The following is a 27,181-nucleotide window of genomic DNA, read 5'->3' as shown; positions in this document are numbered from 1 at the left end:
GATAAAAATATCTTAACAAACATGATTTTGTAAATTTTTGGGTTCTGAAATTTAGAAACCACTTTGCATTTATTGAACCTTATTTTGGGATTTATTTTGCTGTGTGGTGTCTTGTCGAGTGTTGTGTTGTGTGATGTGCGTAAATGATCATTATTTTTTTAAATGAGACTAATCCTGCCCTTCCTGTGTCCTGCTCAGAGGAGAGCACAGAAGAACTTTTTCTCCCTGAACGGGTTTTCTGAAGTGGGCACAGGGGTGATGAGAGGGTCCTCGATTGCATGGGCATCACAGTAGGCCATCAAGTCTGCTGCTGCCTTTGACACCTAAGAATACAGGATGGATTGTCAGTGCCCAATTTAAAAGCACACGGACAGCAATTGATTTTCAGGCAAGAAACCTCAAGTTAATAGGGTAAAAAATGTAAGTAATATATATCACCATAATTCCCCAGTTGATCAATAACAGTACATTAAGACAATTGTTTTGTATCACTGGTTTTTATAAAATGTTGTTTAAATATGCAAATAAGCCATTATCTAATTAAATCCACACTGAACATTGTATAAAGCCAAGTTCAAAATTCATTCATCCAGTTTCATTTTGTCAACATATTAGGGTTAAAGTTTTTTTCAGAGGAGGTTTTGGATATCTCTTTTTATCACTCCATAAATCAGAAAATACTGTCAACAGACAGAAAAATGTTTTTAGGAAATAAAAATGATATATGAACAATCCCTCTGCAGTGTTGGGCGTAACGCATTACAAGTTACATGAGTTGCGTAATCAGATTACTTTTTTTAAGTAACTAAAGTAACGCATTACTTTTAAATTTACAAGAAAATATCAGTTACTTTTTCAAATAAATAACGCAAGTTACTTGTTTTCCTATAGACGGACACCTCTCCTGTCCCCATGTTGAGAGAAATCATGAGTAAGTGCAGAGGTGTTGTTTGCGCTGTGTAAACATGATGGTTTTTGTAGACTAAAGGTGAGCAATTAAAGGTATAGCGGAGGATTTTCTTTTTCCGGGTGGATCATCAAGACTATTGGTCCTCCTAAGTGTCAATCATTCTGGTGATATGTTTATGTAAGGCCGTCGTACGTGCTCGTGCACACGATTCACACGCTTAAAACACAGGTTGGGCTTCCCACTGATGCCTCAGTCGCGAGGTTTCTACTTGACAGGTAAAGTTTGGCATGCTATTTGGAGAAATCCATTTAAAATCACTGCTAGTAAAAGTTAATGTAAGCTATGATTAGCTCGTGCACACGTTTAATAGGCGTTCCCTCTCGGGAGCAGGTAGAGTGTTGCGCATGTGCATTTTTTCAAAAAGTGGAGAGGGCGGTTCTTTTCTAAAATTCGTGAAAATCCTCCGCTATACCTTTAACTCATCTCACATGCACAAAAATAGATTCAGTATTCCTTAAAATGAATCAAAACAGTGAAATGCAAACTTGAATTAGAAAACTAACAATTAGATGTTAAATTACACAATATACTTTATGTATTTAATCTCACTTTAGTAACCAATGTATTTGCTGCTGACCTTTGATTATCCAATTCAACCATACTAATAAGCAAAAATGACTTTAGATAAACATCATGTTTGCGTTCCATTTTTATTTGTAAGTCCTTCTGCAATCCAGAATGGCAGCATGCAGCTGAAAGGTGTGTTTGAGCTTCACCGTCTACTGTACAGACGCAAATTTGCATTTCCTTCAGCCTGAGGCTTATTCATTTCACTTTTGGTGTGAAAGGGCCTTTACATTTGTCAAATACAGAACTTTGTTTTTGTTATTAAAAAACAAAACAAGCCCAGCCTAGACAAGAAAAAGTAATGCAAAAGTAACATAACGCATTACTTTCCATAAAAAGTAAACAAGTAACGCAATTAGTCACTTTGTTGGGGTCGTGCATTGTTGTCATGCATTACTTTTAAAAGTAACTTTCCCCAACACTCCCTCTGTAAAAACCTTCTGAATATATAGCTCTGGAACTGGAAAACAGCCTTTAAAGATATGTATTGTAATTGACACAAATAAAGCGTAATAAAATAATCGCTTAAAATGTGTATTATGGATTTTTTTTTCACTGTAGTCTGAGATAAGAAATGTTATGGAAGCAAAATAGCCCAAAATCAATTGACCAGTGCATGAAAAAACAATGGTAAATGATAAATAACTACACTTTAATACTTTAATATATACACTGCAGTTTCATTTCTGGGCTAAAACAGCATTTTAGGTCAAATAGAACCGTATGAGTGAAATGCAAGGTTGAGGTCAACGCTTAAAGACTGTTGAATGCTTCAAATTGTACTTGTAGGACACACTTTACCGTGGGATTGTAGAAATAGGTCATACCTATTAACCTGATTCCAGATCTTTGATCACATCTGATACAAATTAGTCTGCTACGTACAGGCTGGTATAAAAAGGCACATTCATAGGCATGCAGGATTACCACTGATCTGATTCTTGCTTGCCACATTTCCCGGTTGTTTTTGCATGCCAACCCTCACCTTGATTCGACAAAAACTGGCTTCAATCTTCAGCTGTTCCACCAGCTTTCTGGCCTGACCGACGCTCATGGTGCTGTTCACAGCGGTGTCTCCTTTCATCCTGCCACATACACCCACAAAATTACACAGACGTCAATGCAAAATACAAAAACGCACATGAGGCATCTTTTCATTTTGTTTAAGAAGTTCATTATCATATAAGCCAGCCAACAAAAGTATATTTTTTAAGGATACGCCGATATGAAAATTTTGCCAGATACCGATAATTCTGTATATTTGAAAGCACATAACCGATATATATTTTCCGATAAACCTAAATCCGAATTTTTATATAATGTTTGAGAGCCTGATTACAAAAATAAAAGTCTAACCATTAAATCCATGTCCGAAGCACACAATTATAATGTTCTCATTGTAATTTTACGTAGCCTAAATGACAGGCTTGCATGTTGCACTTAACCTTATTTTCCAATCACATTTCAAGCAATTCAAAAACATCATGGCGAACAGTGTGCATCTGAAGGGTCTCAGCTAAAGGCAATAATTTATCTGCCATAAGACATCGGCCAAATTTTATTATCGCGCCGATAACGATAACATTAAAATGAACATATATCGACCGATACCGATATATGCATCCCTAATATTTTTGCCATCCTAATCTGCTAACATTCATGTACTATTAATATAGAGAATTAGGGGATACATTATGTACAAATTCTGTGGTAATAAGGTCCCATTCATTAACATTAATTGATGCTTTAACTAACAATGAACAAAACATTTGTTATTTATTAATCCTTCTTAACATTATTTTAAAAAAAACACAACTGTTCACTGTTCAGCTCAGGTCACTGACAACTAATGTTGTTATCTAATGTTGACAAATGAAACCTTACTGTAAAGTGTTACTGATTCTGTTGATAGTGCACAGTCTCTACTCTCTAATGGAAGCATCTTCCTGCGGTCCAGGACTCTCATTCACTTCCTGTCTTTCCTCTCTTGGTATCATTTACTACTGCTTTGCTAAAAGCTCCTGCCCTAGAAAACCAAAACCTCACCTTGGAATGCAATAATCTGATAGCAACACATTTCATCATCCTGAAACCCTTCATTTCCAGGTGATGGTCAGAAGTCATTGTTCAAATAGATTTAGAGCTATTCATAATCATCAAATATCAACATATCCACCTAAAATGGTCTGCATTAATGATTTTGAAAATAGGATTTCAGCAGTGTATTGGGGAATGCCAGCCCCATTTTCCACATAGGATATGCTTGCAGGGATCCATCACCACAAGGAATATACCATATTATTCTGAGCAATAGCACACAAAAACCAGCCGTTTTGAATGTTATCTGATTGAACGTATACATTTAGGCATCTGTAGAGTGGAAATCACATGTTGCAGACAGAAAAGGGAATAAAAGAAAAAGAAACTAGGCCAGATATATAAATGATGCTCAAACAGATATCTGTAGGCTAATCATTTGGAAGACCCTTAAATATGATGTGGAAAAAAATATGCAATGTGTTTAAATTGATCAAATGAAATTAAAGCAATGCATTTTAAAAGGATCTAAAGAAGAATGGAGAGTGAACGGAGAGCAAGAAGCATAAAAAAGACCACAGAGTGAATTCGTCTATTTTTGTCATTCTGGGCCCTTTTTTTTACCCCTTTCCCCCTTTCACTCTATTTCTTACCCTTGCTGTATTCCTCTTGTGGTGATTTCTCTCCCTCCTCTTCTTTCTTATTCCTTCTCTCTCTCTCTATCTGCCCGTGCTGTTGCTTTCAGTGCAGCCGGACCGCACCCTCATACACAGTGTGGATGCTACCCAGTTCTGTACAGTCCAGTGCACTGCAATTCTGCTACAATGAACACCACTCTCTTGGTACATACATAAAACGCCCCTCTGCAGTGAGTGGAATGTGCCAACCAGGAGGAGGGGGGCCCTATTGGAATGATTTATTCTGTGGGGCGGCTCATACCACCTTTCCAGCAGCGTGGGGTGGTGGAAGGGGGGAGGGAAATGCAACGATGAAAAGCAGTGTATGAAGAATTAAATCTAGGAAGATGAATTTATATTGTCAAAATTATCATGAAATATTTGACAGCATGAAATACTTATTTTGTTCATTGCCGGTGATGCTGCTAAACCTCCGGAATAAGTGAGCCTTCCCTCTGCTCTGTTACCATGGGAACTGCTGCAGTCTCAGCCTCTTTTTGTCTTGTACTGTGGCACCATTTTGACTCGGTGGTCTCTCCCACCCTGGTTAAGCCCACCATCACTCCACCCTCCCACCTCCCACTGCATTCATTCTCATGTCACATTCACATTGTTGCAAATCTGCCCCCTAGTTTCCTCCCGAGAAATGAGGATACTGTTATCTGAAGCATTTGGTGGAGAAAGAAAGAATAAAGGGAGACTTCTTATCTGAATCTTATTGGTGCTCAACAACATTCAATTTATGATGATTTTGATTCTGTTTTTTGATGGTTGATAAAAATATGGTTAAAAAAAAAATCATATCAGTCTTCATGTTGGCTTTAAAGCTAGGCTACATTAAGAAAAAAATGTTTATACCAGTTTCAACAAACATTAATAGTTTGGGACAGACGGAGCCGAAGATGATGATGATGATGATTATTATTATTTCTATTATTAGCCTATTATTATAACGTAAACATGTATCAATGTTTACGAATCTCAATACGTTTTCTTTTGACATAAAAAAATAAACAACACATTTAATTTAGGGTGTGTTAGGTGTTTTCAAGTCATTTATGAATTGTATTTTTGTAAAATGTGTGTCACGTCATTGACCCTTTTCCTATTATTTAGGTAAAGATAGATATATGTTTTTTATTTGGGATTTTACTTTTCTGTAACAATTCGCATGAATAACAACGTATTTTAAACCGCATCACTAAGTAAACCAACGCTGACACGCAAACGCATCGTACTTTGTACCTCTTCGGTTGCCGTAATATGTTTCTGTCACACCAGCAGGGGCGCAACTGAGTTACACCGATGGTTGTTTTTCACTGATCTATAGATAGTAGATGACAACCGAATGTTGTTGTTTTTGATTACATTTGATTTGGAGATCATTTGCTCTGCCATGACGTGCATAAATTAAGCGTCACGCTAGCACATAACCGATAGATAGGAAGAGAGGGGTCGGTCCACTGGAGTTCTTCATCAGTTTATTCTGAAGCATAGTTATTTGTTTTGTCCATGGCGTGTTTTTTAATTAAAGAAGGTGAGTTTGCCTTTTTTTTCAATGTAATGTACTTAACTGTCAAGACAGTGAATGCGAAATGGAGACAGGGAGGCACTTAAAATCCAGTTCAGAGACACACCAAAAATAGTTCGGGTACAGTCGTATGTAAAGAACGTGCTGAAGTGACGCTACTCATATTATTTCCTATTTTACTGCATTATTGTTTTGTTCAATTCGAGTCAGGCTGTCAAATGTACATAAATACATCATGCAGCACTAATTGCAGGCAATTCACAGAGGAAGATTTAGGTGTGTGTGTGTATTTGTTTTCTTGGGTGTGTATAAATTGAGTCTTGTTTTATGATTCATCCTGGATTAGTTGTCGTGTTTTCATCCTAAAAATTATAAATGGTGCGAATTTATATTATTTTGTATAGTTATAATTACTTTTCAATTATAATATATTCAATGTGTTTTTTATTCTGACTTTTTTTCTCTTATTCCTTTTTTAGGGCACCCTATGACTTCATTGACTGTAACAGACGAACGGTGGGAAAGCAAATTCAAGAAACTGGCACATCATACTTTCAGTCACAGAACAACAACTAGATCCATATACGACTTTCTGAATACATGTTAAATTTTGACTTTGGTCATCATGACATTTTAACCCACTGTATTTTCAAACCATTAATTCTCACTGTAGAAAACAAGCATTATTAGATGTAGTGATGCAGACGGGACACATTATTGGATAGTGTGTGAAGTGGTTTGAATGAGTAAAGCGGGACAGGCGCCTTTGTCAGCAGTGGGAGGACTGTTGGGCAGACACCGTGAGACTAGAGGACCTTCATCTGGACGTGAAACTGAAGGACTGCTGGCTATGGGTGCAGCGATGGGACCGTTACTGCTTTGGCTCCAGGATGTGGCAGCGGTGACCCTGCTTAGAGCTCGCAGGACGCTTCTAAGAGTCGCCATTCTTTCGTGTGTCCTGGTGCTTCTCCTCTGGATCTCCATCTTCCTGTATGGAAGCTTCTACTATTCCTACATGCCCAGCGTGAGCTTCTCCACACCAGTACACTACTACTACAGGTACAGACACATCAGGGCCGATCGGGAATATTCTGGTCTAGTTTTGACAACAGGCTGTTTGCGCATGACTGAGTCCTTAATTAGTATGGTCCAATGAACAAATACTGTTAGAGGCATTACTAGAGTTCGTAATGCATTGTGGTTGATTCCTCTCTCCTTCATTTCACTCTTAACAGGACAGATTGCGACGCTTCAGATTCAGTCCTCTGTTCTTTCCCCACGGCTAACATCTCGCTCTTGAAGAATGGAAGAGACCAGGTACATCTGAGTCCCACTCAGAGTGACATAATTTAAGGGCCACACTTAAAAACCACATTTAAAAATTTACGAATGTCAATATGTTTTGGGGGATACACCACCAAAGCACGACTGAAGTTGCTCCTGAAAAAGTTATTTTTAGTAGAAAAGGGCCTCACGTATCATCTGTTCAATTTATAGACATGTTTTTACAGGGTTTGCCTAAATGACCCTTTAAAGCTTTGCTGTTTACATTATGTAACAAGCCCATTAATGATGCATAAGAAAAAATATTAAAAAAATATTTTCTGTCATATTTACAGCTAATTTTATTTGCTTCATTCTTTCTCTTAGGTGATGATGTCCGGTCAGGCCTACAGGATCTCTCTGGAGCTGGAAATGCCTGAATCTCCTGTTAACGAACAGATTGGCATGTTCATGGTCAAAATGTCCTGCTATACCACTGATGGGACAGTCGTTCGCTCGGTGGTCCGCTCCGTGAGTGAAGACCGCTCTCCCAAAATTCTCTTTTGTTTATTCTGTATGGATAATTGGGCTGATTCATAAGATTTTGCGAGTCAGTTGTTGCTAAACATAAGTGTAGTTTTCCAAGTCGTTCATCAAATAGGCTATATTATGGCTTTTATTTAGCTTAAAAGTGAACAAGTGAATTTAAATTAAATTAAATCAAAATGGACAGTATGATAATTTGATATTTTCTTGAGATTACATTTAATAGCATTATTAAATTATGTAGGTTTTTAAATTATTTGTGGTAACTTTAAGTGCGCTTTAGATGATGGTAAATATAATCGAAATGTAAAAATAGGGGAAATAAGCATGAACATTTAATTATCCTATATCAGTCGGTATACACTACTTCCTTCATGTACACATGTGCACATGATGCAACATGTACTTCCTGCAACCATTTTGTCCGGTTGTCTGAAATCATTGGGGTTGTGTCTTGCGAGTAACAATGTAAAAATCGGAGAAATGAGCCTGCACAATTAAATATCCTATATCAGTCTGTATACACCAAATATTGTCCTATCCTAACAAACTATACATCAATGGAAAGCTTATTTATTCAGCTTCCATATGATGTATAAATCTCAGTTTAAAAAATTGACCCATGTGACTGGTTTTTGGTCCATGGTCACATTTGTAATGTTACAAAAGAGACAGTAAAGACATTTGTAATGTTACAAAAGATTTATATTTTAAATAAATGCTGTTATTTCTATTCATCAAAGAATCCGGAAAAAAAATGTATCACCATTTTTACAAAAGTATTATTCAGCACAACTGTTTTTTTTTGTTTTTTTTCTTCAGCAGCAAATCAGCATATTAGAATGATTTCTGAAGGATCATGTGACACTGAAGTTCATGGGCGTTTTTTTTATATTGTAATGACAGTCATTAAATGGCCGTTTGACTCATAATTACTTGTTCCCTGTTTGTTCTCATCAGACGATGCTTCACTACCGTTCAAACCTGCTGCGGACCATGAGCACGCTGCTGTTTTCGCCCCTCCTGCTCACAGGTGTGTCTGAGCAGAAACAGCTCATCGAAGTGGAGCTCTTCCCAGATTTCAAATCGGACCTTGTAAGTTTGTAAAGTATGAACAAGACTGACTGAATTGTCATTAAAAAAAATTCAGTCTAAAGGCATGCATTATATTGATCTGTCCTTCACAGTACCAACCTGCCATCGGTGCTGTGATCGAGATTCAGTCTCGCAAGGTCCAGATTTACTCTGCCCAGCTCAGGATCCATGCCTATTTCACTGGCATTAGGTATTTGCCATTGTTTGGTGGTATCAGTTTATTTGATGGTTCATGTTCCATCAAATCATCCTGTAATGTTATTCCCTCTTACAACAGATACCTCCTGTATAATTTCCCAGTGATGTCTGCAATCGTTGGGGTGGCGAGTAACTTCACCTTCCTCAGCGTCATTGTGCTCTTCAGTTACCTGCAGTTCATCTGGGGAGGGCTGTATCCCCCCGAGCAGGTCAGAGTGAGGGTAAGACCATCTGCCTAATCTATTCAACCTTCATCCTATCACACTTCCATTGGATGCATTCCAGATGTCTGTTTGCACACATAGGTGATGATGGGAGACTCAACACGTCTTCAGCAGAGGAGGGAAGAAGCACGTAAACGCATGCACTCATCCTCCAGCACTCCTAGTAAGAACACCGTTCGGTTCACAGCCGCACACACCTGATCACATAAATCGAACAGATCAGTAACTAATACACCATTCTTTGCCTGTCCCCCAGTCATTACGTATGGAAGAGACGCCAGTGAGCTGCCGGATTCACCACAACAACCCAAACAAACAGTTCGAAACAAAGGTAAACGATAAAAGGGATATGTGATGAATGTAGATTTCTGTAATCCATTCTTTGCATAAAATTAATTATATGCAGTGATCAAGTCACTGATGAATCATGTTTGTTTGTGCAGGTGATTTGGACACTCCTAGTGTGATCGGGACAGAAGAACTGAATCAGCTGCAAGAAGATGAAGCTGGTAAAAATATTAACTTAAAGCATATGAGTAAGATACACTGCCTTTCAAAAGTTTGGGGTTGGTCATATTTTTTTAATGCTTTTGAACAAAGTCTCTTATGCTCTTATGTTTATTTGATCAAAAATACAGTAAAAACAGTAATATTGTGAAATATTATTACAATGTCATAACAATTTTCGGTAACACTTTATTTTACAGTGTCCTTGTTATATATGTTACATGTACTTACCATAGCAATAACAGTAAATTATGCATAATTACATGCAATTAACCCTCAACCAAATCCTAATCCTACCCTAACCCTATGTAAGTACATGTAGTTGCTTAATATCACTCAGTACTTAAATATATAATAACACTGTAACAATGACACCTTAAAATAAAGTGTAACCCAATTTTCTACTTTAATATATATGTTAAAATGTAATTTATTCCTGTGATGGCAGATCTGAGTTTTCAGCAGCATTACACCAGTCTTCGGTCACATGATCCTTTAGAAATAATTCTGATTTGCTGCTCAAGAAACATTTCTTATGATTATCAATGTATTATCAAAGAACAGCATTTATTTAAAATGTAAATATTTTCTAATATTAATGTTTTACTTTTGATCAATTTAATGTATTCTTGCTGAATAAAAGCATTTATTTAAATTAAAAGCATAAAAATGAATGTAGTCCATTCTCATTGGTCACTGGTTAATGTTTCTGCCATCAGCTCAGGACTCCTCTACCGATGAAGCTCCCATTTTCCTCGAGGCTCCTCGTATTGCAGAGACCAATTTGAGTGAGGAGGACCCAGATCAAGAGCAGAGGGCAGCAGGAATAGGCAATGGGACTCAAGAAGAAGAAACAGCCCAACCACAGTCCTCAGACAACAGCATTAGACAAAGGCACGGACCCTGGATGAGGCTCTGAGCTCCGAACTCTGGAGGAACCACATACGCACATGCATTCTGTTACGTCAGAACACCTCATTTTACTCGTAGCTAGCACATTTGAGACATTCCTTTTGCAATGCAATCAGTATTACCATAAGAATTTTTCTGATGCATTTGGAAACCAGTTTACCTCATGGTGCTGATGTGAAGCTCACCAGAATTTCAAGCTCTGCTACTTTTGTTTTCCTTTACCTGAATACTTCTTATAGGACTTAAAAGTCACCTCTAGAGTCCTGCCATGCTTTAATGTGTCACTGCTGAGGTCTGTGGTTTTGTAAAGAAATACGTCAGCATTTCCATTTTATTCATAGTTCTTTACATTCCTCTGCACTGTGATCGTCATACAAAATATTTAATGTGGCTTAGCACTTCTGTTTTACCTCTGTGGATATTAAAAATGATTTTGTTTCCCCACTTTCAATTATTTTAATGCTAAAGCTGAAAATGCAAAACATATTTTAAGAGAACCCTGTTATATTATGGAAAATAAGTAGAGGACACAGAAGTATAATTGATTTGGGGATAAGAATAATTAAAACAATACTTTTATATATATATATATATATATATATATATATATAATTATTATTATTACTGTTACTGTATACAACAATATTCCAACTCTACATGGAATACTAATACTACTATGTAAGGATATAGGGTTTTTTTATATTTATTTCATTAAATTATATTAGTGGTTTATGCCTATTTGTCCACTGTCATCAAAGATTCACTATTATATCTGCTTTATTCATTTGCATAGCAATTTTAAGCATATCGAACGGAAGAATGTTAATATTTTGCTCTATATTTCTTGGATGTTTGTTGTGTTTATTTAATAAATCGGAGATTTAAAGCAATTGTTTCCCGTTGTCTTGAACGGGCAGTCACTCATTGGCTGTCACTAGGTGGCAACGATGATGTGGTGTGTAAACTTCCACTGTGCGTTCGAAGAAGAAACTGGCGCAGCTGCAATTTGAGACGGATTCTTCTTCTCGCAAAACACTGTCAAGAAAGGATCTCTTCTGATCTCACAGGCTTTCAAAGCGTTTATCTTAATTTCTTTTGATTTCTTTTTATATACAAAAATAGGAAAATAACACGTGGAAGTCCTATATTTTAAATAGCAGCGTAAAAGCCTTCTTTAAAGATGGCGACCGCGGACGGCTCGCGCTACTATAGTGGTAAGTTTGAGCCGTTAGCAAAAGCGCTTACACCCATTTAAATTCTCTACCATTAATGATGTTTAGGTAAGATTATTCACGATCTTGTTAAACCCCAAAGACAATTTTGTAGCTCTCTGGGGTCTGGTGCCGTGTAACGTTACTCTACCATTTACATAAGTTATCTCTAGCCAGCTAGCTTTTGTTTTTGTTGGGCCGTAATGTGCTTTTGTTGTTAGCAGTTAGTTTAGACTAACAATAAACTCATTATATCGGTTGATTTAGCCGCATTTTGTGTTTTATTTTGGGATTTTGTTAAAGGAAAATTGAGCGGGGTGAACTGAATCTGACCGCGTGGTGATAATGTGTGTTGAGGTCATGTTGAACTGTGATATTAGCCAAGTTTCCATATGTGTTTTTGTTTATTAACGTTATCAAATTTGATACATCAGGCTTTTTGCCGCGTATAGTGTGATATAATGAGAATATGGAGCTCGTTTTCGAGGAGGTGATAACATAATTTCAATGTAATTTTATATGATAAGTTGTTAACGTTACTCTGTTTCTCCCAATATGTCTTCTTTGGAGAATCTTTATAAATTCACATATCAAATTTGATACAGCTTTATATGGTTAAAGTCTTGTAAAACAGATGCTTTCCTCTGTAGTGACTAGTTGGTTAACTAAAAAATATAACATTTGTGCTAGAGCTCAGTCAACTTCTATAGAAAGCTTCCAAGTCACTAAAACATAAGTAATGAAAATATAGCCTAACCAAGCAAATATTTCATAACTGCCATGTTGTTATTTCATAACAACAATATCGCCACTGTCCTCAATTAAAAAAAAAAGAAAAAAAAAGCACATTGTACTAGTGTGTATTCTGTCCAGCGTACCAACACACCCTTTCTTTCTAAAATATGAAATATTTAAGGGTATAGCTGTGCAATTTAGTGTGAAATTATTTTTTTGTTTCTATTCCAGCAACAAAAATGATATTTTAGCCAATATCCAAGCAGTGGCACATTTGCACTTGTTTGATTAGGAGTTACGACACGTTACTCGCATTTGTTAAAGACAGGCTTTCACACCTCTGACTCTTTCATCTTGCATCTTTCAGAGCATGATGACCGTGTCGGTGGACCAAAGCATCGTAATCGTAAAGGCAGAGGCCCTTTCAGAGCCCCCTTGTACAGCGATCAGATTTCTCGGCCAAGGCAGCGAGGTGGTTACAATGGTGGTGGTGGAGGTGGAGGTGGCCCTGGTCCCCGGTCGAGACTGCATGATGATGACGGAGATGTGACCATGGCGGAAGGTCCGCAAGACAGCGGCTCCCGGGGCAGATAGTAAGCTTTTGTGATGCATGCAGCACACTTACACTTATTTTCTTATGTAACCATCACGGTACAACAGACAAGATTTTATACTTTCAGCAATCCGTATGGCCGGCCACAGAATCGCCGTGAGGAACGCAATCGCAAAGGTGGACGAGGTGGCGGTGGAGGTGGAAATGAAGATCGAGGTGGCAATCGATATGGTGGCAGAGGAGGTGGAGGTGGCAGTGGTGCTGATGGAAGTCGCAAGAACTGGTTTAAAATGACTGTTAGTACATTAGACATTAATAGCACATGAATTAAGCAGTTATTGACATCTTAGGATTTAGCATGTTTATGACCTAATGGCATTGTGGTTGTATTTGTATCTGACCACAGATTCCTTTCGGGAAGAAATACGACAAAGATTGGCTTCTGACTTCACTTCAGAACGTATGTTCTATGCCATTCCATGCTGTTCAGGTAAGGCTACGATAAAATATATTTCCTCAGCATGCCATAGAAAATGTACCGATATGTAAAATTGCTAAATCTGTTCTGTCTTGTCTTTTTTGGTCATAGTATCACACTGAGGGCAACAAGGCCCAGTTTTATATTGAAGACTCCACTACTGCTAATGCCTTGTTTAAAGTGTCACGGAAAATAACAGACAAAGATGGATATAAGGTAAAAAAAAAAATAAAATAAATGCTTTCACTAAACCTGATGCCATTTCCGTAATCTTTCAGTGTTTATGATGCATTTAGTCATCATTCTAATTATATTCTTCTACAATAGTAACCATAAAAAATTAAATTATATTTTTCATGTGCAGATCTGTGTAAAATTCTTGTTTAATCATTGGTTTGACAATCTAATTTAGAGTTAATCTGTTGAATGGATAGGTGACTCTTGTTATGAACTCCTGCCCACCACCCACTTTGATTTACACTGATCTGAAGACCACGGATCTGGAGCATTTGAAGGTGAGTGATGGTTACCTCCAGCGGCCTTCAAGAGGATGTTCTCATTAAATTAATTTATGTATAATATACCTGACTGTCTTCTGCAGCAATGCATGGCCAAACGCTTTGACGGATCACAGCAGGCTCTAGATCTGAACAACATCAGAGTCGATCCAGGTTTGACTTGACTACAGTCATCTTTCTCCAAACTTAAACACTTATTCTGCTAGGCTTGTTGTGGGATGTTGCTCAAATGTTGGTCCTTTTCTGGCAGATTTGGTTTCTCAAAATATTGAGGTCACTTTAAATAGGAGGAACTCCATGCTGGGAGTTATCAAAATAATTGAGGAGAACATTCCTGAGGTAAGAAATTACAATTTACATGTATGATTGCCTGAAAATATAAATTTCTTCTAAAAAGCTCAGCAGGCATGTACTCAACCCATTTAAAAAATTTTTTTTTGCAAAATATGGCAATTATATTTGATAATATTAAAGTATTAAAGTTTTAAAATTTTGACAGACCCCAAATGTTTGAACAGTAGTGTACATGAACTCTACAGATGCAATTAAATCTTATTTTTTCATTCACAGCTGGTTTGTCTCAACCTGAGTAACAACCGGTTATACAGGCTGGATGACTTGGCAGATATTGTCAACAAGGTTCCCAACCTGAAGATTCTCAATCTATCACACAATGAGGTATGCGTATGCTGTCTGATACCTAAAGATTTACCTTTTCCTGTAGTCTTCTTAGTCATGCATTATTGTGTCCTCTTGTAGCTGAAGACAGAGAGAGAACTTGATAAACTGAGAGATCTGAAGCTGGTGGATCTCTCATTGGAGGGAAATCCTTTGTGTGGCCACTTCAAGATCCAGGCTGACTATGTCAGGTTAGTCTTCTCAATTGTTGGTTGTCTGTTGAACATCATACAAGAACAATACTATACACAAGTACACAAATGTCAAGCACAAGACTTGCAAATGTGCTTTTACATTACTCGGCAGTAGCAAGCCTCTGTGTGCCTCAAACTATAGAGGTTGATATGAAAGAGAAAAATAGTTTGCACTAATGTCCACTAAAGCACTCTGGCAGCACTGATAATGCAACGCATACATGTTGCATCACATTTTGCAATGTGACCAATTTAGGGACACAACACCACAAAATCTAGCTTGCCCAGTGTCTGCTGTTACGTACTTGCGTAGAGTATGTTTCAGGTCTGAAATAAAATCTTTGAGGGTTTGTGTGATTGTGCGCTCATGCACATGAAAGCATGCATATGCATGGACATTTGTATCAATACGCAAAACAGTTAACAAAAACAGAAAAACCCGGTGTGCATAAAAATACACCTCGATTATTAATAGCTTAATTTGAGACGGACATATAATGTGTGTTGAACATTAAAAATACACATTGCATTTTTATTTATTCTGTAGGAATAATAATTGCCCAACAGGAGGCTGATGTGACATTTGTAAGGACATTCTTAGTAGAAAGTGTTCTTTTTTTTTCTTTTCTTTTTTTTTTAAATATCACACTTGAAAACAATGAGCTATTTCTTATTAATTGTCCCTAATCATTACATGTTATTCTAAAGAAAAAAACAATCCCATCCGCCAGAGTCATTCAGTCCTGTCTGTAATATGCAGGTGTATTAACTCTTAACCAGTGAGCACTTGGTTATTTTCCACTAGTTCCACTATCATCAGGCATGTGATTAATATTTACTTGTTCGTGTTCCAGTGGCAATCCAGTAAGCAGCTTAAAAACTTTACAAACCAAGTTTGTCAACACCTCTGGTTCTTTTTTATGGTTCTTCTCACACCTGCTTTTTCATTCTTGCTCCCCCCCCCCCACACTCTTTTCTCTGTTCCCACCTGGTTGTCCCTGTAGCTTTTAGCACAGAACACGCCGATTATCTTTTTAGCATATTGTAAATATGCTAGCATTTTAGCACATTGCAAATTTCATTAGTTTATACTTCAGTAGTTAATTCAATTTAAGCAGCAGCTTCATCATGTGACCTCCCAGAATGCCCATGGATAAGTTGGCATAGAAGGATGGAACATAATCTTGGAGATGATGCTCGATCGATTAAGTACATTTGACCTCCACCTTTCTAAAATGCTGGCACCCTCTTCCCTCCACCCGCCCTGCACATGTCTGACACCTGGAGTGATGCTGATGCTGTTTGGCCAGTGAGAGGCTGGTTAGCCAAAGACGGGTAAGATCCCACCTCATGATTAAGGGACAACCTAAGGCAGGCACAGCCGCAAAACTGGCCACAGCCAACGTCTTGAAGATGAAGAACGATCACCGAAGATGAAGAGTTGTTCGTGAGGAGATGCCATGGGTGGAGAAGGAGAGGGAAGGTTTTTAAGAGAAACCTTAAGCCAAGCACTGCTCAGAAACATGAGCTCTGCTGCATGTTGCAAAATGAATAATGAGAGTAGAGGCAATTCTCTTCGTCTCTCTGTTTCTGTATTCAAAGGTGGAGGGTAGTTGGTCAGACTGACCACTTTCATGATCCTCGTCCTAGAGCATGTTGGAGGAAAAACGTCAAAGACGAAACATTGAGAGGAAAATACTGGAGGAGGATCACAGGAAACAAGTTTCAAATATTCATATCAAATAGACTAAAGTACAAATTAGAGTAAATAGGAAACAAACGTAAGGTGTCTGGGCTCAAATATAGCTTTAATTAATTGTTTGAATAAATACCCTGCTGTTCTTAAATTTAATAGAAGGGTCCAAATTAAGTAGGACATAAAACCCATACACCTTTATACCGTTCATTTATTTTATCATATAATGATCTGTTCAGAGGCTCAGGGTTCAACTCTTTATTTACATCTGACCCCTTTTATTAACTCCCACTCTTTTGGTGTGGTTTCTCACTGTATAGCTGTCTTCTCTGTGGCTGATCCATAAATTTAAACCTCTCTAGTGTCAAAAAACTTATTTTCCCCTCCCATATGTATTGCCGCATTCACTCACAATTAGGTCTATTATAAATAAATGTATTTATTTATATAATTTTTTTATGTTTATTTTTTCCCCTAAATTCTTAATAGCTACTTATATCATCATATTTATCTTATTGTCATCTTGAGCAGCCTGGTTCTGCATCATTTTTTCATAGATATTGAAGCACGCTATGAACAAGCATTTTAGTTAACTCGGCGTGCCAGTATTTGTCGATCTGTATGTCAGTGCCTGATGATATTTGATAAAAAAATAAAATAAAATAAAAAACACAAAACTAGGACCCCATAGAGTTTTGCCAGTAAGAACCACTAGTGTTACCAGATTACAGGGAGTCGGATCTGGTCCAAGTACATCAAACTATACCCTTTCCACTGGTACACTTCTTAATTGTGCAAAAAAATTACTTACTGCCTGCCTGACTGATTGATTGAATGGTGTGAATGTTCACCAAACTCTACCCCTCACAACACCCCACTGCCCCCATCGTTTGCCAGCCTGCTTGTGTCTGTGTTTCGGCCTGTAGGGGGCACCAGTGGTGAGTATTGTGGATGGGTAAGTACCATGTGCCGGGGTGGGAGGGAGTTGGGGCAGGGCTGTGATTGGCTCATTGGTGGCATGGCTCAGATGCCCATGTTTTTTATTCTCACAAGTACACGACAAACTTGCTCAAGTATTCAGTAACCCTTCACTACTTATTCAAATGAAACGAATGGTTATTGTTTTTTAGTGTTGATGTAAACTTGGTTAAATACACTACTGTTCAAAAGTTTTATTCTTAAAAGCTTTATTATTAAACTGTATTCATCAAGTACACATTCAATTGATCAATAGTAACAGTAAAGACATTTTATAATGTTACAAAAGATTTCTATTTCAAATAAATGCTGTTCTTTTGAACTTTCTATTCATCAGAGAATCCTGAAAATCATATATTGTATTGCGTTTTGCCAGAAATATAAAGCAGACAGTACATCTGTTTTCAACATTATTAATAATAATAATAATAATAATAATAATAAATGTTTCTTGAGCAGCAAATCAGGATATTAGAATGATTTTTGAAGGATCATGTGACACTGAAGACTGGAGTAATGATGCTGAAAATTCAGCTTTGCATCACAGTTGTTTTAAGTTGTAATGTTTCACATCACATGTTTCACAAAATATCACTGGTCTTATTGTATTTGATTAAAAAAATATCTAGCCTTGGTGTGCATACATTTAAAAATTGTACCTACCACAAACTTTTGAGCAGTAGTGTACATAACGTTTTGTATGAAAATAAATTCACAGTATCGCAATATCTCAAGCCTGATGGATAATTATCTGTAAGTAAATATTTCTCTGATTGAATACACTCTTTACCTATTTGTCCTGCACTTAAGATGGCCCGGCTGAAGTTTTTGAGTGTTTCTATGTGACGGTTTCATTGGCACATGTGCAGTTCGTACTAACCTTGTTTCTTTTGTTCTGTCTTTGTGATTGTTGGACAGTGCCATACGGGAACGATTCCCCAAGCTGCTCAAACTGGTAGGAAATCCACAGTGTTTATCTGTTGGTGTAACCCAACACAGTTTGTTTGAGAACAAGTGTTGTAATCATAATAATTGAAATGTCACACATTCGCTCTTTGGCTTAATTGTATATTAGACACATTGTTTGTCTGTTCATTATTTAAACAACAGGATGGACACGACCTTCCGCCTCCCATTGGTTTTGATTTAGAGGTCGCTCCTGCGACTCTTCCTCCCTGCAAGGTTTGGTCTCAATCTGTTCTTCACTTTGAGACGCCCATATTTGACTTTCATACTTATTAACCTCTCACTTTAACTTTGAACACAGCCTAGCTACTTCTGCTCCGAAGACATCAAGAACATCATCCATTGCTTCCTGCAACAGTATGTATTTTTTTGGTCTTAATCGATACATGTATGTAAGAACTAATACATTCAGATCAAAATGCTCACCCTCTATCACCTTCCAGGTATTACAGCATATATGACTCAGGAAACAGACAGCCCCTTCTGGACGGCTACCATGACGGAGCAACTTTCTCCCTCAGCATTCCCTTCATCACGCAGAACCCTTCAAAGTACAGTAGACTTTCTCTATGCAATATCATCGTCATCATCACCGCTATTGACTTCTACTAAAAGACTGAGTGTTAATCTTTTTGTCTGCAGAAGTAGTTTAGGGGAATACCAGAAAGACAGTCGCAATATCAAGCGCATGAAAGACCCCAGTAAGTAATTGTTTAATAATCTCTGTCTCTGTTCTCTTAAAAGTCTCTGTTCTGAGTTTCTATCATCTTATAGAAACTATCATCTATCATCTGTGGGTTAGTTTTTGCAACATCAAGGTGTGATCACATTTCGGGCAGCTTTCTGTAACTAAAATGTGTTGTACCAACTTTCGACATCACGTAAAAGTCCCGATTGCACATATTCCTGTTGAAATAACTGGATTTTGCTGAGCAGCTGTAAATGTGACCGCACCTTTTGCTTGTGTCCTGAATTCTGTGATGAGTTTTGCCATTTTCTTTCAGCTACACGGTTTCGGTTGATTAAACACACACGATTAAATGTGGTGGCTTTCCTGAACGAACTCCCCAAAACCCAGCACGACATCGCCTCCTTTATTGTAGATGTCAACACCTACACAGTGAGTTAAACTTGCGGTTCAGTTTGCTGGTTTCATATTTCACATTCAGATTTGCGGTTCTAATTGCTTGTCATTTCCAGGCTACACTGTTGGCATTTACAGTCAGTGGAGTTTTCAAAGAAAGTGAGTTCCTCTATCTAAAATGATTCAGAGTTGGTAGCTTTACTCTGAGCTGATCATTACACAACCTCATTTTTCTTCCCCCCCCCTCTTCTCCTTTTTAAGTGGACGGTAAATCCCGAGAATCATACAGAGCCTTCTCTCGAGTATTCATTGCTGTTCCTGCTGGAGTTGGGTAAGATCTCGGTTACAAAAATCTGTAATTTTTTTTTTTGTTGTTGCCTTAAATATGTGCCATTGGTCATATCATCATTGTAACCTATTTTCAACTTTTCAGTCTGTGCATTGTGAATGACGAGCTGTTCGTTCGAAACGCCACTACAGAGGAAATTCGCCGTGCGTTCGTTGCTCCCGCCCCCACACCGTCCAGCAGCCCCGTGCCCACTCTGTCCGCCCCCCAACAAGAAATGCTTGCTGCCTTCTCCCAAAAGTCTGGCATGAACCTAGAATGGTCTCAAAAGTAAGGACTAAAATACATGTTTGTTACTTCTACTAGATATCGTACTGTTTCTAGATTCATACTAAGATGGACAGCTTGTTAAGGTCAGACTTGCTTGTTATTTCAGGTGCCTACAAGACAATGATTGGGATTTTGACAGAGCTGCTCAGATCTTCACCGGTCTTAAGGTACGCCAGTGCCCCTTTCTCATGGTTCACAGTAAATCTTCTAGAACAAAGGATCATGTGTCCTGCATTCATCTCACAAGGGTCTCTTCTCTTACAGGCACAAGGAAAGATCCCAGATGTTGCATTTGTCAAATGAGTTATTGCTGGGGATTTTATGGAAACTCTGAACCACAAGGTGCCTTCCTAATTCTATCCTCCCATCTAAAATAAAATCTGTCATTATTATTATTATTTTTTGGTCTTATTTTATTTTCCCTATAATTTTTTTTCTAAAGAAAGTTATCCACAAGAATTTAAAAATAAAAGATTTACAGAGAAAACATTCAAGACAAAAAGAAGAAAAAAATAGAGATGAAGAGTGGAAAAAAAACTCAGGAAGGCACCAAGATCCAATTGTTTTCCACTTTTTTTTTTTTTTTTGTGAATACCCACCCTCCCCCCAAACCAACTTTGTGGTTCAAGTTTTCTGTAAGTTTTAACTGTTGTCATGTTCAATAGGACAGATATGGCAAATAAAGTATGTGTTCATTGTGTGTTGTGTTTTGTAAAATAAATATTAACTATGATCTTATGTACTAGACTGAAAATTTAATTGTTTTATTTTGACTACAGCTAAAGAAAATATGAAACCGTTTAGTATAATGTTGTACCATCATAAAATCAGTTACATTATGTGTGTATCATGAGGAAAACATTTATTGCAGCCTGGGTAACCATTACATGTTATACAACATAACCATCAGAACCAGGCATTTGTGTGCGATACAGCCAAACTTGTGCGCTCCAAGTAAACAAGTTAGTTCCTTGCATAGGTTTCCCTACAGCATGTACAATAGTGTTGATTGTTGGGAATTTTCGTTACACTGTTTTTTGGAATGATAAATGGGCAATCAGGTCGATAACAGGAGGGTGACCGATTATACAGTGTAAACTGGTAACTTAAATCTCAGTGAGAAAGTTTGGGGCCAAGCTGCAGGTCAGGCCTGTCCCATCAGGCTCCACATTTAGCTTCTTGACCACTCCGTCTTCAATCAGCATGACATACCTGAAAAAACACACACACATCCAGGATCAGCAGAGGCAACTGAGAAGTGAAAGTGTCACTTTCACATGAAAATGAGAAGTAGACTGATGAAATTGAGTAGATTCCAATTTCACATTTTATCAGACTAGCCCCCTTATTTTTAATGTAATCAAGTTACAAATGGCGGATGTGCCCATTTGTAACTTGAACTCGCTTCCAGTTATTTTAGCTGTACAAAAACAGTATGTTATGCTGCTTGATGTTGCAAACTGTTGTAATTGTTAAATTATAAATACACTAATTTGTAGCCCAAAGAGTTTTACCATTTACTGCACTTTGTCGTTCTTCTAGTTATTTACCTATAGTGGCTAATGAATCGGAAGTCTCGCACATTCACAGAAAATAGCTAACTTCGATATTGCAGAATAAGGTAGATACCACAATCAATCGTGGGACATGTTTTTTTTTCAAGAAGACCATCTCACCTTTGAGACCTCAAATTTCCAAGCACCTGGAACAAGTGATCATTGTCCAGGAAGAGATCCACAGCCTTTATAGAGAAAAATAGATTAGTATAGTACTTAAAACAGCACTGAACATTTGGGACAGCATTTTTAAGTAAAATACCACTTAATCCTGTAATATTTCCTGATTTTAATGCATCCAGATCTATAATATGTGCCGTGCATTGATCAGCATAAAAATTCTGGAAATGGCCCATGGATGAAGGTACTTCAAAAGCAAGTGTCACCTTTGTGAACGCTCCTGTGGGATCAGCCAGCATCCGCACCTATAATAAATCAACCATATAATGACTCAATAGATAATCCTTAACGAGACTAATTAGACTGTGTTTTAGTAAAAAGCAGGTTAATTAAAGGGCGGAGAGTTTTCCCACCTTGCCGTCTGCTCCGTTCTCCTTTCCCCAGGCGGTCATAACAAACACATCATTAACAGACACGCATGCGATCTCATCCACGCCTTTGGCCCTCAAATCCCCAGCCATCTGTACGAATCCTGGGAGATGAGTCTGAGAAAACAACAGTGAGTTAAGACAAACAAGAGACTGTGATACGGGTGCTGCAGTAATAGAACGAAAAGAGATGTGCACACAGTCATTCAAAACCAACCTAATTAGAATTAGGTTTATTATACTTCCTTTAGAAACTTGTTATTATACAGGGGTCGTCAACCTTTTCAGGGACCACTTGAGTGTCGTATTTCAGGCCTGGCCGTTAATAACATGCATATAGTACTATATTAATGCATTATAAAGCTATTAATTAACCATGAAATCAAAATTCTTGTTTTATTTTTATGAAAGATTGCAGTATTTATTATAAATAAGTTATCTGTGCACAATTTTTTTTTTTTTAACATGCCCTTGTAATATTTAATCGAAATAACTTCGACCTCTCTTCTCTTCTCCGATGACGCGTTTACTGGCGTAAGGGGCGGGACAACTCGCATGAGATCGACCAATAGCAAACCACAACGATCCAATCAATTCCCAATGGACAAAATGACAAATTTTGTCTTACCCGCCTTGCATTTTATCTTGTTCAAGAAGGCGTTTCACTCTGATATATGTCACAATAGGGAAGAAAAAAAACTATCACAGCTTCTGTTTCATATTATTGATTTACTGAGCATCATTATATTTTAATCATTTGAAGAAAATAGTTTAGCAACTTTAGCTTTGGCTGTAGTTAACAGTAATGTATTTTTAATGCACATATTATCATACATATTATTATTGTAATGTATTATTTTAATGCACAGATCCTATGACTCCATCTGATCATATGTGAGTGCGAACTCGTGAATAATGGGAGACATGATATCAGAGTTCAAAAGAGGACAAATTGTTGGTGCGGGTCTCACTGGCTCATCTGTGACCAATGCAGCAAGTCTTTGTGGTGTATTGAGAGCTGTGATATCCAGGGTAATGTCGGCATACCACCATGTAGGACGAACCACGTCCAACACGAGTAACTGTGGACAAGAGGAAGCTGTGTCTGAAAGGGATGTATAATCGGGCTGCTATAGCCAAGCCTTTGGTCACTCGTGCCAATGCCAAATGTGTTTCATTGGTGCCAAGAGTGCAAATCTTGTGCTGTGGACAATGTGAAACATGTATTGTTCTCTGATGAGTCCACCTTCACTGTCTTTCCCACATCAGTGGGAGTTACGGTGTGAAGAAGCCCAGAAAAGGCTTAACACCCGGATTGTTGCTGCCCAGAGTGAAGCACGGCGGTGGATCAGTGATGGTTTGGGCTGCAATATCAAGGCATTCCCTACTGTACTTGATGGCCAAGAACTACCGAATCATTCTGGAGGACTATGTGGACCTAATGGTTCAAACATTGTACCCTGAAGGGCCGTGTAACAGCATGATAATGCACCGATACACACAGCAAGACTTGTGACAGAATGGTTTGATGACCATAAAAGTGAAGTTGAAAATCTCCCATAGTCTGTGCAGTCACCAGATCTACATATCATTGAGCCACTTCGGGGTGTTTTAGAGGAGCAAGTCAGAAAACGTTCTGGAAGAGGAATGGCTCAAAATCCCTCTGGCCACTGTGAAGGTATCTGTCATTCACAAGACGAAATGATGCTGAATTGGCTGCAAAAGGAGGCCCTACACCATACTAATACATTATTGTGGTCTAAAACCAGGTGTTTCATATTCATTGTCCAACCCCTATATATATAAATATATCACAAAACTGAATAATAATTGGCAGCAGTAATTCCAGCAGATCCTATGTTGGTACCTTTGAACATCCAGGAGTGAACGCTCCTGGCACGGCAAAAAGCACTCCCTTTTTGCCTTTAAAGATTTTATCCATTGAGATGCTATTCCCCGGGTCTCCCTCCTGGACCTCCACAGCAGGAAGATGTTGACCAACCTAAAAAAGGTTACGAACAGCATGAATAATACAGCATTAAACACAAAAAACTGATCAAATCGATTCATTTATTAATCCATTATTTATTAATGAGTCAACTCATTGCCACGGCAACACACAAACAACAGAGCTCTGATGACAACAACTGATTCAGTTTCAGATTTCATGTGCTGTCACCACAATCACCAACAAGTTTGGACACACTCGAGTCGCCTGAATGATTCTTGTGATGTTACAAAACTTATGATCTTAATTCTTGTCCTTCAATGCATGAAATTACTTTTTTTTTTTTTTTTTTTGCTATAAATATAAGCTGTGCCTACATATGAATTTACATACAAAAGCTAAAATTGTAATATATTTTGTATGCATTGAACTCAATAGTCAAACAAAGCCTCATGGCTCACTCTTAACAAGGACCTGGAACTTCTTTTTAAAAATCAATATATTTAAGGATTATGAAGTGTAGGAGGTCAAACTAAATATTACATTATTTTATATGAATTTTGGTAACCCTGCTAGTCTGCTACTAATTTAAATATGGGACAATTAGGACATTTTCTGTGATTTTCGAAGCAAAAAAAATAAATAAAAATACATACAGTATAAAATATATTGTAATTTTATTTGTATAAAGTGTAAACATGCTATGTTAACCTCTTAATTGGTTAACTTTAATATCTATATTAACACTGTGTTTTGTATTTGCGCGCATGACACTGCGACTGCGCACATTAGCATATCAGAATATAATTTTGGTAAAGTTCTTGAGGTAACGTTAACGTTACATAAATGACGATCAACTGAACTCCACAATTTGTTTAAAGCAGCCTGAGATTATGTACTTTAGATACTTTAAAGAATCTATAATGTAAAACATCGGATCTGCAAGCGCGCAACCGCTCCCGTTCTTCTCTCGTTGCGCGTCAGAGGCCTATACAAGGAAATAGTTTACTTCCTTCTTCACCACTAACGTTATCTGACTTTAACTGATCGGCCACAACATATTTGAATAATATGCAGGAAAAGGAAATCGCAGCGAAAATGTCATTCTGCTCACGTAGAATCACGAGCACACACCCGTGTTTATGTTAGGCTATGAAATGCGCGCATTAAAAAAACACTCATGGCCGCCACAGTAATCCAGAAGCATCTAATGCGTTTATTTTAGGCACCGTGCGACGAAAATAGTGCCATGGTCATGTGTAAAAGCCGACGACATGCAGTGCAGTCTCTGGGTGTGCCTGGTTAAAGTTCTTACCTTGATCGGCATGCTGGAGATGCGTGTGGAGTGCAGCAGTCTAATACTGTGAGCGGCTCGGACGCCTTTCTGTAGTAGTGCCGTGGAAATCATCGCTTTATATACAGACTGAACCAGCAGCGCCTCCAGGAACACAACACTCCTCCAGCCTTCCCGTCCCGTCCCGTCCCGCCTCTCCTCCTCCCACCCCCGCTACAGGGATTTTAGTCAAAGCACCTGCTCACCTGCGACTACTCCTTCTTATTAAATGTATTACTCTAATAAAGATAATATACTGTTAATATGACAGTAAGTACCTTCACAAATTAACTGCTTTGCAGGATGAAACAAACAAAAAGACACTCCCTCACTATTTGTTCAGCTGAATGACATCGTTTTCCCTCGTCATTGTTGATAGGCAACAGTATTTGTTTTGTTTTTGTAATATGTAGCCTACATTTCTGTAGAAATTCTTTTCGACAATGAATGTGTTTGTTAATAAATTATGGTGCCATCTCGAATACATTCTAAAAAATGCTTGGGTTGTTTTTCGATCCATGTTTGGGTAAAAAAAATGGTCCGACATGTTCAAACATTTAAAACACTTAGCTAAACCAACCGTTGGGTTTAAAAACTTTTTTAAAAAAATGGGGTTTTCTATAATGTGATAGGCCTACATCTACATGTGACCCTGGACCACAAAATCTGTCACAAGTCGCACGTGTATATTGTTGCAATAGCAAATACATATGGGTCAAAATTATCGATTTTTCTATTATGCCAAAAATCATTAGGATATTAAGTAAAGTTTATGTCCCCAGAAGGGGAGCATGTCTATGTTCCCACAGCCCTATGTTCCCACAGCCCTATGTTCCCACAGCCCTATGTTCTCACAGCCTTATGTTCCCACAGCCCTATGTTCCCACAGCCCTATGTTCCCACAGCCTTATGTTCCCACAGCCCTAACCCTAATCCTAACATACCTAAACCTATCCCTCACAGGAGGAAGACTTGTCTGGAATGTTATTGGGCTATCCCTGTACCAGTACAAGCACTAAAACATACCCTTCGTGGGGGGACATATTTAAATGAGAGAACATAGGACTGTGGGAACATATGGTTGTGGGAACATAGGGCTGTGGGAACATAGGGCCTAATTTTCAAAATTTTCAGTAAAAAAAATATTCTTGGAAATGTGGGAACATAGGGCCGTGGGGTTGTGGGAACATAGGGTTGACCCCCCAAAGGGGGATATTTCGTAAATTTCCTACCGTAAATATATAAAACATTTATTTTTGTGAGTGAATGCAGCACAATCGCGAACATAAATGGACAACTTTAAAGGAGATTTTCTCAATGTTTCTTTTTTTGTACCCTCAGATTCCAGATTTTCAAATATTTGTATCTCGGCCAAATATTGTCCTATCCTAACAAATCATATACATCAATGGAAAGCTTATATATTCAGCTTTAATGTATAAATCTCAATTTTAAAAAATTGACCCATGCGACTGGTTTTGTGGTCCTGGGTCACATATTTGACCCAAACAAGGGTTGAAAGTTGTCCCGCATTTTTAAAACGTGGCCTACATTTTAAACTA

The 27,181-nt window shown here is 37.9% G+C and overlaps 4 protein-coding genes across 5 annotated transcripts; 2 read left to right on the top strand and 2 right to left on the bottom strand.

Moving 5' to 3' along the window:
* Positions 1 to 140: 140 nt before the first annotated feature.
* On the bottom strand, positions 141 to 4,837 carry gng3 (guanine nucleotide binding protein (G protein), gamma 3). Its single transcript, XM_079848076.1, has 3 exons — positions 4,228 to 4,837; positions 2,523 to 2,622; positions 141 to 323 (listed from the first exon to the last, which is right to left on the bottom strand). Exons 2-3 carry the CDS (start codon positions 2,619 to 2,621, stop codon positions 195 to 197), a joined length of 228 nt encoding a protein of 75 aa, XP_079704202.1. The 5' UTR covers position 2,622; positions 4,228 to 4,837; the 3' UTR covers positions 141 to 194.
* A 688-nt stretch (positions 4,838 to 5,525) lies between these two features.
* bscl2 (BSCL2 lipid droplet biogenesis associated, seipin) lies at positions 5,526 to 10,976 on the top strand. Of its 2 annotated transcripts, none has more exons than XM_079898469.1 (11): positions 5,526 to 5,788; positions 6,262 to 6,841; positions 7,018 to 7,099; positions 7,433 to 7,576; positions 8,552 to 8,686; positions 8,779 to 8,876; positions 8,964 to 9,105; positions 9,190 to 9,271; positions 9,365 to 9,439; positions 9,552 to 9,617; positions 10,335 to 10,976. In XM_079898469.1, exons 2-11 carry the CDS (start codon positions 6,525 to 6,527, stop codon positions 10,532 to 10,534), a joined length of 1,341 nt encoding a protein of 446 aa, XP_079754595.1. In that variant the 5' UTR covers positions 5,526 to 5,788; positions 6,262 to 6,524; the 3' UTR covers positions 10,535 to 10,976. The 2 variants fall into 2 exon arrangements, with proteins under 2 accessions (XP_079754595.1, XP_079754596.1); XM_079898470.1 differs by having other exon boundaries at positions 5,553 to 5,788; positions 8,964 to 9,093; positions 10,335 to 10,970.
* A 500-nt stretch (positions 10,977 to 11,476) lies between these two features.
* Positions 11,477 to 20,972, top strand: nxf1b (nuclear RNA export factor 1b). The gene is made up of 21 exons (XM_079847415.1): positions 11,477 to 11,741; positions 12,841 to 13,066; positions 13,154 to 13,322; positions 13,433 to 13,516; positions 13,616 to 13,720; positions 13,939 to 14,019; positions 14,106 to 14,175; positions 14,273 to 14,361; positions 14,593 to 14,700; positions 14,782 to 14,891; positions 18,487 to 18,523; positions 18,679 to 18,750; positions 18,836 to 18,891; positions 18,978 to 19,085; positions 19,177 to 19,235; positions 19,539 to 19,654; positions 19,735 to 19,777; positions 19,880 to 19,949; positions 20,052 to 20,234; positions 20,341 to 20,401; positions 20,499 to 20,972. The coding sequence occupies exons 1-21, from the start codon at positions 11,708 to 11,710 to the stop codon at positions 20,535 to 20,537; spliced, it is 1,920 nt and encodes a 639-aa protein (XP_079703541.1). The 5' UTR covers positions 11,477 to 11,707; the 3' UTR covers positions 20,538 to 20,972.
* A 107-nt stretch (positions 20,973 to 21,079) lies between these two features.
* prdx5 (peroxiredoxin 5) lies at positions 21,080 to 25,941 on the bottom strand. Its single transcript, XM_079847435.1, has 6 exons — positions 25,602 to 25,941; positions 24,206 to 24,340; positions 22,324 to 22,455; positions 22,177 to 22,215; positions 21,911 to 21,975; positions 21,080 to 21,446 (listed from the first exon to the last, which is right to left on the bottom strand). Exons 1-6 carry the CDS (start codon positions 25,692 to 25,694, stop codon positions 21,341 to 21,343), a joined length of 570 nt encoding a protein of 189 aa, XP_079703561.1. The 5' UTR covers positions 25,695 to 25,941; the 3' UTR covers positions 21,080 to 21,340.
* Positions 25,942 to 27,181: the final 1,240 nt, after the last annotated feature.

The sequence above is a fragment of the Squalius cephalus genome (assembly GCF_949319135.1).
Source record: "Squalius cephalus genome assembly, chromosome: 17".
Taxonomy (NCBI): domain Eukaryota; kingdom Metazoa; phylum Chordata; class Actinopteri; order Cypriniformes; family Leuciscidae; genus Squalius; species Squalius cephalus.
Note: the sequence above shows the minus strand (reverse complement) of the source record. Positions and strands in the feature narration are given on the sequence as shown.